Source organism: Thunnus thynnus, chromosome 7 (assembly GCF_963924715.1).
Source record: "Thunnus thynnus chromosome 7, fThuThy2.1, whole genome shotgun sequence".
Taxonomy (NCBI): domain Eukaryota; kingdom Metazoa; phylum Chordata; class Actinopteri; order Scombriformes; family Scombridae; genus Thunnus; species Thunnus thynnus.
The window spans coordinates 30,656,149-30,667,262 of NC_089523.1; the positions used below are offsets into that span (position 1 = coordinate 30,656,149).

The 11,114-nt window shown below is 41.5% G+C and overlaps 2 protein-coding genes across 3 annotated transcripts; one reads left to right on the plus strand and one right to left on the minus strand.

Moving 5' to 3' along the window:
* The first annotated feature begins 391 nt into the window (after positions 1 to 391).
* On the plus strand, positions 392 to 6,957 carry med17 (mediator complex subunit 17). Of its 2 annotated transcripts, none has more exons than XM_067595486.1 (13): positions 392 to 544; positions 1,169 to 1,419; positions 1,639 to 1,802; positions 1,968 to 2,187; positions 2,299 to 2,435; positions 2,791 to 2,872; positions 3,122 to 3,274; positions 3,538 to 3,668; positions 3,938 to 4,122; positions 5,040 to 5,177; positions 5,555 to 5,672; positions 5,798 to 5,957; positions 6,556 to 6,957. In XM_067595486.1, the coding sequence occupies exons 2-13, from the start codon at positions 1,179 to 1,181 to the stop codon at positions 6,762 to 6,764; spliced, it is 1,938 nt and encodes a 645-aa protein (XP_067451587.1). In that variant the 5' UTR covers positions 392 to 544; positions 1,169 to 1,178; the 3' UTR covers positions 6,765 to 6,957. The 2 variants fall into 2 exon arrangements, with proteins under 2 accessions (XP_067451587.1, XP_067451588.1); XM_067595487.1 differs by having other exon boundaries at positions 392 to 531.
* A 609-nt stretch (positions 6,958 to 7,566) lies between these two features.
* LOC137186500 (V-set and transmembrane domain-containing protein 5) lies at positions 7,567 to 11,108 on the minus strand. The gene is made up of 4 exons (XM_067595488.1): positions 10,785 to 11,108; positions 9,240 to 9,566; positions 8,400 to 8,543; positions 7,567 to 7,892 (listed from the first exon to the last, which is right to left on the minus strand). Exons 1-4 carry the CDS (start codon positions 10,858 to 10,860, stop codon positions 7,861 to 7,863), a joined length of 579 nt encoding a protein of 192 aa, XP_067451589.1. The 5' UTR covers positions 10,861 to 11,108; the 3' UTR covers positions 7,567 to 7,860.
* Positions 11,109 to 11,114: the final 6 nt, after the last annotated feature.

The following is an 11,114-nucleotide window of genomic DNA, read 5'->3' on the forward strand; positions in this document are numbered from 1 at the left end:
GATAAAGAAAGACAATATATGAAGGAAAAACTCAGGAAGACTGGAGTTCAGGAGCTCAGCTTTAAAATCTTAATAAACCTGCCAAGTGGGTCGAATACTAGAGTTTTCTTTGAGTTTACTACCAATAATAATAACTTTATCTGTATAGCACCTTTTATACAAGTTTATCATTTATTATACAAGAGTTTATTAGATAGATATGATTAATGGGTAGCGTTAGGGTTAAATATATTTGGCATGTTACAAGAAATTAATGAACAATTAACACATGGACACAGGATTAAACTGGGAAAATGTATTTTTCATTTCATGGAGCCGTTAATCTCTGGTCCACACTCCGCAGCAGTAGATGGCGGTAATGCCCCTAAACACACGCTGGTTGCCAACTGCCGTTAAAACACAAAACGAAGAAGAAGACGCAGCCGAAGAAGAAGAGTGAAGTGCGCTAGTCGCAGTGTCGAAGAATGAAACATTGACGGCTGGAAATTATTCCACACCTGCAGTGAATAACCTTCTATATTTGTGACTGTAGTGAATATCAGAGGTAAGACTTATACGGACTAAATATCATGTTGTCATTTGGACGTTTCTTTCTTGCTGAGGAGTCTTCATCTATCCTATGTGATGATTAGCAACAGGCTAACGCTAGCTAGACGCAGCAACACACAATCAAATGCAGCCGTTATAATAGTTATTTATGCAGGCATTCAAGAGCAAATCATAAGTGTAAAGGCTATGCCAAATCTAGCTAATACAGGGCACAGAATTAGCACCAGCCAAATGCTGGTAAAATATGCAAGTGGCTAGTAGATTTGCTTCACTCAGCAGCCACAAAAACAATGATCTATTCATATTTGACCGGTGGAAAAGTTGATTGTGCACCCTGCTAATAGGTAAATTACAAGTCCTTAATGGCTTAAATGATCATAATCTAAGTGTTACTTACACATTTGGAGGTGTTGAGATCCGACCGGGTCCATTTAAGCAGATCTGTTTTCTGGTTTGTGCCTTTTGTCTCTCATTTTAAACATGTATTTGTGAAGTGAATTTGTTCGGTTGGCTTTAACAGGTGTGAAAACTCTTCCATTTATGTTGCAGAGATCCATTTGTGCCTCACTGTGTCCCAGACAGCTTGATGATCGAATTGTTTTGCTTTTCCTTGTCTCAGTCTTGTCATCATGTCTGGTGGTCCAGCTGTGAGGGTCAGCATCGAGTCATCCTGTGAGAAGCAGGTGCAGGAAGTGGCCCTGGATGGGACAGAGACGTATGTCCCCCCTCTGTCCATGTCCCAGAATCTGGCGAAGTTGGCCCAAAGAATTGACTTCAGCCAGGGATCTGACTCCGAGGAGGATGGGGTTGGGGTTGAGGGCGAACCCAGGGACCGCGAATGGGGCAAGCAGGAGGCAGAGGAGGAAGAAGGTATGCTCAAGAAAAAGTGAGAGAATTTAGAGTCGGAGCTAGGCTCAGTTAACCTGACTGTTATCAGATATGATCTAGATATGATGATTCTATTGTATAACTTGAATTGCATTAGAGATGGTGGTGATACAGCAGTTTTTTCTATAATAAGCCTGAACCCAACAGTAATCATCCTGTTTCACAGCTTCATATAATCTGATTAGCAGTTTCCTTTCACAGGCACAGTGAAGTTTCAGCCGTCTCTCTGGCCCTGGGACTCCGTGCGTAACAACCTGCGCAGTGCCCTGACAGAGATGTGTGTACTCTATGATGTGCTCAGCGTGGTGAAGGAGAAGAAGTACATGGCCTTAGACCCAGTGTCTCAGGAACCAGCAGCTGCCAAGGTAAACTGCAAAAGAATAACACTAAACATCTATGAATAATGAACCTGCAGATAATAAGCAAGTGTGGATGCAATGCTTACAAAATGTTCAAATATGACGACTTTGTTTATTATTTCTCTTCCATCCACTGTCTATTTTTAACACTATTTTCTTGCCCTTCTGCAGACTCCTCAGGTGTTCCAGCTGATCAGTAAAAAGAAATCTTTGGCCACGGCAGCGCAGCTCCTCCTGAAGGGAGCAGAGAAGCTCAGTAAGTCAGTAGCAGAGAACCAGGAGAACAGGAGGCAGAGGGATTTCAACTCCGAGCTGCTGCGGCTGCGCTCACAGTGGAAACTACGCAAAGTAGGAGACAAGATCCTGGGAGACCTCAGCTACCGGAGCGCAGGTGATAAGACGTCTGATGTGTATGCAGCCAAATCTGTAAAAGACCTTTTTAAAAAAAAAAAAAACAAACAAACTGATGCATGCTAACATGTTGTGACTATTATCCCTGCAGGTTCCCTGTTTCCTCACCATGGCACGTTCGAGGTGATCAAGAACACAGATATTGATCTGGACAAAAAGATCCCAGAGGACTACTGCCCCCTTGATGTCCAGATCCCCAGTGATCTGGAGGGATCTGCTTATATCAAGGTGAGGAGAGAAACAAGACGTAGATCAACATGTCTCTCCAGGATGGAAATATCCACTGAAATACAGACTGAAACAAAATATATGATTATATGATTACCCACATTTTACACTCACCACCGCATCTTTGTGTGAGTTGTATGAGAGGAAATGGAAGTAAGGTAACAGACAAGCTTGAATGACTAATCATCTTGAGGCACTGAAGAATATTAGTTAGTTATATTGCTTACCTGTGTGCTGTAGTGCAGGTATATTTTTTTACATTTGATTTTTTACAATTTCCATACTACTGTCACCTGCTATCACGTGTATGTTTATCATTTTCGGTGTAATAGTCTAATACTCTTAATGTCCTCAGGTGTCCATCCAGAAACAAGCTCCAGACATCGGTGATCTGGGAACAGTCAATCTGTTCAGGAGACAACTAAAAACCAAAGCCGGTATGTTTCGATACACAAAGACTTGACATTGCATGTCCTTTGATAGGTGTTCAACTTTTAAAACTAGTTCAGTAACTGCTTGAATCCCCGCCTTTAGATTTAGTAAATGCATCACATCTCTTAGGTTCCCCTACCCTCTATTAATCCATGTCCCAAACTTTTTAGCATTTTTCGTCTCTTCCCGTTCTCCTCCCCTGATCTCTCTTCATCCAGCGTCATATCTTCTCTGTCTTTTTTCTTTCCACTCAGGTACCCAGTCGTGGCATGTGAAGCTGGAGGCGGCTCAGAACGTTTTGCTCTGTAAGGAGATCTTCGCCCAGCTGTCCAGGGAAGCTGTCCAGATTAAATCCCAGATCCCTCACATCGTTGTGAAGAATCAGATCATCTCACAGCCTTTCCCAGGTCAGCAGGCTCATGTCGACGTTAGAAATCTTTGTTTTATTGGATGTAATCATGAGAAGATCTACCTTTGATGCATATTTAACATTAAAGTACATTCACAATGTTTTTTTACTGTAGAAGTTAATACAAAATTCACTTGCTCCCCTGATACAGATATTATTCCTCATATTTTAGTTACTCTGAAACAAGGCAAAACTTTAGACTTTATGGAGGTGTGAAACAAAGATACTCAGCCTTGTTTATTCCTGTGATCCCCTTCATAGGTCTGCAGCTGTCCATCTCACTCTGCCACTCTACTGGAGAGAAGAAGAACCATCGGGCGTCTCCAGAGAAACCCAAACCAGACGACCACCTTTATGTACTGGAGCACAACTTGCATCAAATGATGAGAGAGGTGAGAGACTGAGAATAGCTGCTTCGCTCTGACTCTCATCTGAAGATGCTGTCTAGAAATGCTGTTTGTTTTTAGTTTACTGGAAACTTCATTTTACAACCAGTGTGTGAGAGGAAAAATACTCTGCCTGGAGACATCCTGCAACACATTTGAACCAGGATAAATACTGCCCCAAATATATCTAGAAAACTATCATCAGTCCAAGTCGTTCACTTTGTTCATAATGGTTTAATTTAATCAATGCTCATTTCATGGTGTCTCTGTTACAGTTCCACAAGCAGCAGCTGAGTTCTGTGGTGATGCCACATCCTGCTAGCGCTCCCTTCGGTCACAAACGCTTGCGGCTAGCAGGGCCTCTCGCCTATGACAAAGCTGAGATCTCCAGTTTGCAGCAGAGCGAGGGACTGCTGGAGAAGATCATCAAACAGGCCAAACACATCTTCCTACGTAGCAGGTAACTTTTACTTTTACCATTTATAATATATTGCCAGCAGCCACCACGGCATTGTATTGCAACATTTTACGCTACGGTAATGCTGGCAGCCAATAAACATTCAAGTATGACAGGGTTCATTGCCGTAAATGGTGTATGAAATTCCAGGGTGATGTGCCAGGTTTATTATCAGTCATGGTTTGCAGTTGAAATAGTTGGAGGTAAAAAAATATTTGCTCAGTTGCAGCAAGCAAATATTGCTCAATCCACATGATATGACACTCCCAAACATGCTCTCCACTGTTTGCAATGCCAATTTTGGCCAGCATGGGGCTTAATTTGTCTTCGTTCCACATAGTTTGTGGGCTTCAGAGTCTGCGCAGCAATACAACAACCTCTGTCCTCAGACGCTCAATTTGAATCCGAAAAAAGCTCCCTAAAAATCCTTTAACTGGGAAAAAATGTAAGAAACCTCAGGAAGAGCAACAGAGGAGGGATCCCTCTTCCAGGGCGGACAGACATGCATTAGATGTTGTGAGTTCAGAATAGAAAAAGAAAGACAAATGACAGAAATACAGGATGAAAAAACTTAGATTAGAATAGATTTATAATATACACGAACAATGTGATTAAGAGGATGCTGAGCAGCTTCCAGGTGCCGCAAAAACACATAGAACCTGAGCCATGCGACCTCCGTCACTATGGAGACCTGGGAAGAGGACAGACAACACATACACACAGGGGAAACTCACATCACACCATTCACACACACACAGGGGAGGGAGATACATGAGTTGAGGCTGAATATCCTGCAGGATAACCAGATCCAGAACCTCTGGAAATGGCACCAACAGCCAGGGAAAGTCAAGCGTAGGTGTAATTTTTAGCCACATGCTTCATAACTGAGCAGTATTAATGTTTATGTTTGTGATCGACAGGACGGCACGGACCATCGACAGCCTGGCCAGCCGCATCGAAGACCCCCAGATCCAGGCTCACTGGTCCAATATCAACGATGTGTACGAGTCCAGCGTCAAGGTGCTCATCACCTCTCAGGGCTACGAGCAAATCTGCAAGTAAGTGGAGGAGATGAAGGAGGGAGGGAGGAAGTGAGGGAAGGATAACAGGAGAAGCAGGAGGGAACCTTTTAATCTATTTATGAGCCTCTATCTATATCTGCAAGCCCTCCAACAACTTGTTAATTATGTGACATGAAAGCTATAAAATGTAATGAGAGGTCTTAGTTGTTCAGCATCTTATCTAGATACATTTTCAGTTGTGCTTTCAGTTTTACTGTGATTCCATCATAAAATGAGATAATAAGAGTGAGAGGGTTTTTATATGGCTGCAGAGTGGAGATAACAAAATACCACCAGTTGTCTGCTTTTATCAGATGCATGTGAGCAATCCCTAATTTTCCTATTTCATTACTGGCACCGTTTTGTTTGTTTAGGTCCATCCAGCTGCAGCTGAACATCGGCGTCGAGCAGATCAGAGTAGTGCACAGAGATGGACGTGTCATCACGCTGTCACACCAGGAACAGGAGCTGCAGGACTTCCTCCTCTCGCAGGTATCACTGTTGCCTTCCCGCACAGTTAGAGGAACTGAAAGCAGCGTGCACATCTGAAAGTTATCCGTGCTTATTTCACTTCCTAAAGTTATGTGTGTCCTCTCCTCCATCCTGTGTTATTACAGATGTCACAGCATCAGGTTCATGCAGTTCAGCAGCTGGCTAAAGTGATGGGTTGGCACGTCCTGAGCTTCAGTAACCACGTAGGTCTGGGTCCGGTGGAGAGCATCGGCAACGCCTCCGCCGTCACTGTTGCCTCTCCCAATGGAGAGTACGCTATCTCAGGTGAGACGGGTGTGGTTGCTTCTGAGGTGAAAATGCTCTTTTTGTTTTACACTAATTGTGTTTAAGCACTACTACAATAGTGTCAGTATACAGTACTGTATGTAAACCCAAGAAAGCATAATCATATATATTGTAAAGATTCAGACAGGAAGTTCTCCTCTATTCTAAAAGTGTTGAAAAATCAGCTATTTGTGAGGTTTTTCTTTTGCTATTATGGAGTATTTCTTCAGTCCACTAAATAAATTGTCATATCCGTTGCCACTAATGGCTCCAAGTAATGTTTAGTTTCATTAGGTTTTCATGTCAGTATCTCAGAATCCTGGAGAACTCCTTCTAGGCTGACCAGTGTGCATTGACTTCAACAGTCACAGGGACATAAATGCATCAGACAATTGGAAAGAATACAGTTTTGTGTACCAACAGTAGCCCTAATAGACCATAATGCAATGCAGCAAAGATAAGACCTGTTGCAATTTCAGTTAATGGGCTGAACTTTGCCTTTTTTCTGATTAGCAGTAGCAACTCTCATATTGCTCTCACTGTTGTTGTGGTTTTAGTCACTAATGTAATGTCTGTGTGTATCTGTCTATCCATTCAGTGCGTAACGGCCCAGAGAGCGGGTGCAAAGTCTTGGTCCAGTTCCCCCGCAGCCAGACCAAAGAGCTGCCGAAGAGCGACGCCATCCAGGACGCCAAGTGGAGCCACCTCAGGGGGCCGTACAAGGAGGTCCACTGGAGCAAGATGGAGGGACGAAACTTTGTCTACAAGATGGAGCTCCTCATGGCGGCACTGACTCCTTGTCCATAGATTCCTAGAAATATCTGCTTTCCCAGCAGTGAACCGGACAACTAAAAACTCTCAACCACACAGCCACAACCACACTTTCTCTGGAGATTTTCAGCCACATAATTCAAAAGGGAATCCATTTCCCTTAACACATTTGTAGTGTATCCATACCTCAAAGAGTTTGATGCAAAATAAAAAGCAACGTCTGTCTGTATGTATTTGTGCTCCAGATCCATCCTTGACTCAGCACAAGATCATTACAAAGCTTTCAAGCTTCCTTCTTAAGCTGATGGAGTTACTTGAAAATGGATTAGTTTACATCACATGACCTAAGTATGTAATATTAGTACATAGTTACATAATAACAGGCGGTCATGTATGAGGAGGAGATCACATCTCCTGCTTCTGCCCTACTTGATCTTTGTCCTGGGCTTGTCTGTATGGTTCATATCTTTTCTCATATCATCAGAGTATTTTAGATGTTTTCTAACGATTTCTGGTAAACACTTGCACGTTTCTGTAATCTTGCTTTATACTTTTAGCTTTTCTGATTTGAGCAACAGTATTTTGGAAAAAAAACTTTCAGCCATGAGTGAGGTTTTAGTTCTACCAGCAAACTGTCAAAAGTCATATGGAGTAAGTTGAGTATATGGAAGATGTTATCACTTTTTAAAATTAATATCTTCTTAGTTTTTTTTTACTACTTAAAAGCATCACTGAAAAAACCTGAAAAGTGTCATGTGGTTATTAATCTAATATCACTGCATCTGAAGTCTGATACAGTGAAACCAGCTGTGTAATTTTCAACACCTGAACCTGATTTGAGTTTGTATTATTGTTATAAAGAGGCCATCAGTAACAGAAAATCACACATTAATATGTATTTTTTCCATTTGCTATGAGTGATATATTTACATTCAATCCAGTGTCATCAACAATGAGCTGTAAATACATGTGTATACAATACAAAATGTAAACATAGTAGCGCAGTTACATAGTTATATATATGTACATAACACCTATATTTTAAAAAGCATTCCTCGTGTTGCAACACTGACAAGTTTGATGAACAGTCTCTGGTGTGTTTTTCATGCACAAAGACGCAGCTAGATGTCCATCAGAGAGGCTGCAGCTCTGTTGCATCATTTTCTGCAATAAAAGGGGGAATTCAACTTTGTCACGTCAGAAAGTTAACACAACATATTGGTGTAACAAAGTTATAATGGAATTTCACAGACCTTTGTACTCAAACACACCCATACTTAAACACAATAGATAAAGTCAACCCGCATTCACACCCATCAAACCATATTTGTACATTTTCACACAATGATGCAGCGGTAACAAAAACAAACTGGGCAAACAAACCTCTCACGGTTTGTTTAAAATGTTTTATTAAGATCCTGCATATCTTCAAATATGTTTCCTATTATCTAGAACAGAAGCTACCTGCTACTGAACACTCCTCCACCTTTTTATTTACAATGTCCTCCAAGCTACCGTCATAACTTCCCATCAAGTACCACTGAAGTTTAGTTTGTGGGTGTTTGACTGTTAGTGCAAAGTTCATCATGAGGGAAGGTGTTTAACACAAACTGATAGCATTATTTATAAAGGTGCATGTATTATAGAGACCTATTGTCCACATTGCTTTACCTGGCATCTGTTTCCTGCGTCTCCATGCCATTATCTTCCTGTAGGCTTTGTCTAGTAGCCACATGGCCAGCATGAGAAGGCCAGCCAAACAGGCCAGTAGTAACGCAGAGACAGACAGGTACTGAAGATCCTCATACAGCACCTCTGGAAGACAGCGGTCATATTTACTTCAAAAGACGCTTATTGCAAAAAGGCTTTCATTGGCACAGACAACTATCCAGAGATTTAAAAAAAAACATGCCTGTCACCTGCGTCCAGAGGTGAGTGTGATAGGTAGCACAGCAGCAGAGAGATAATTATGTTTCAGTGTTGGTAATGGTTATAAATAATAGCACTCTGATTCTTACGCTGTGGTCATAAATAATGTTTTACAGTATATACTGCACAACCATGTTCATGTTTCATCCTTTCAACACTAAAATCATGTAGCAGGTTGTCATATTTATCAAATATCACTCATGGTGTTTACTGATAAATACCTATGATAAACATCAAAGTTTATAAGGGTACCTGTATATACTGTATATATATACACACAGACTGGCTGGGGAAGCTTGAGCAGAGCAAATGTCACTCTTACAACCCAACAACAGTCAGTTTTCCCAGGTGGAGCTTAAGACTGGTTGTTATTTCATGCTTGAATTAGGAACAACAATACTTGGTAAATTGTTTCTCGCTTAAAGTATTTTCAAGGTTACCTGCTGTGTTATGTTTTACATCCTGTTAAAGAGTTGTGTTGCATGTTCTTGCTGTATTCTAATCTGATTTATTGTTTCTGGTATCAAGCTGCAGGTAAAGAGCATGAAAGGAAGCGTGTAATTTCAGGCTGGATCCACTCACCGTTCACTTTCAGGACAAACCCAGAGTCCTTGCTGCTCCCTGATAGTTCAGTAACCGTGACCACGTAGAATCCAGCATCCTGCAGCCGCAGGTCTGACAGGCCCATAGAGCCGTTTTCATAGGCCTGCACTCTGCTGCTGTAGTCCACTGTGATGTTGGTGTACACCCCCGGCTGCCATGTCCCTATGGTGCGGCTCACTGCTCCTGACATAAAGGTCCATTGTATGGTGGGGATCTCGTTACTGGTAATGTCCACTGAGAAAAACACATCCTCCTGCACTGACCTGGTGAGGCTCCTCTGCGGGGAATGGATGGAGATGGCTCCGGCTTGTGAAGAGGATGAAGAGATGACAAGATATTAATTATAGATTCACTGTGAAATGCATTTTGAAGAAGAAAATGGCATAAAACATTTAAACACCTACAGAGAAGTGGGTGCATGTATATGTTAATAGGTTTGAATGCATCAGGAAACAGGAAAACTACATTCTTAAAACATCCAAAGAGGCAGATAGACAAACGTATTGCACACTGCGCGATAAGCACCTTTACCTTTCACACTTTTACATGTAGTTACTGTTTAACCTTGACATGCAATGACGGCATTTACAACAGAAACCTTTCGATGTGTGACACAATGTGCTCCATAAACAGAGAGTATATCACCTCGTAGGTTTTGCATCTCATGACCCACTTGGTGTCAAACACTGCGACTCATTTGCATTAAATTCCATGCACAGACAGAAATGCGTTATTCTGTCAGTTTCTTATTCAAATTACAAGCTGCTCGCCAGAGGAACAAAACCTGTCAAACAAGCCGAGAAGGACCGATTTTAAGTGTAGCCTACAGTATTGGCCTCATGTCTATTTTGGCCGCCCCTCATGAAATATTTTCACAGGAGTTTCAGGTGGGGGATCTGGTTCTGCTGGTGGTGTGTTTGCTTAATGAAACACAGGTAAAGAATTCCACTTGACGATCCCGATGCTGACTCAGTAACATGACAGTGTGAGAAAAAAATGTGCCTGTCCCTTAATTTAAACAGCACAGTTAAAATAAGGATTAAGCAATAAGCCTTCATGACATAGATATTAAAATTCTTACCATGGTTTGTTTTGAAAGACTCTTAAATAAATGATCTTTGTAGCCTTATTAGTTAACGAACCAACCGCAGCTTTAAAGTGTCTTCTTTTAAAGTTATTAATTCAAAAAAATTTGTACTGACACCAGTTACTGCTCCTCCCCAATTCCTTTCTTCTCCATTCTCATTGGGAGCATACCAGGACAACCTGATACATGACAATGTGTACATAGCTGTGTTATGTTCATCTACCTAGCCCTATTGTGCAAGTTAAGACACCGAGCCTTAGAAAAATGTGAGTTTTATGCCAGGGTCTCAGTTTGAGTTCCTATTGAAAGGGGCTGGACCCTCATTTTATGTATTTATAGGGTATTTAGAATTGAAATATAGGCATGCTGTCAAATACTGTACATGAGCTATCTATCTAGAGAAAAAACAAATTATAAGCCTGTGTTGGAATGCTTACCTAGGTGGCACATATATAATGTGATGCTGAGAAACACAGCAACATCTTGTACATCCCAGAGCCTAAAGTGCCACATTAGTAGCCCAGATCCATTGATTGAAGAGCACTAGAAGAATCTCCCTCCTCCAGGTTGTGTTACATTCTGACGTATTGTCCTCTTTGTCTTCCTACTTCCAAAACAGCTTTTCCTCGTTCCCAGGGTTTCCTCTTCCACTGTCCTTTTTTTTTTTTTTTTTTTTTTCGCTTTTTACAGGTGTTCTTGAGAGCACGTCTTCCTCCTTATTTTTTGTGAGAGAGTCCGTCAAAGAAGTGCTGGAGTTTCTCTCCTCT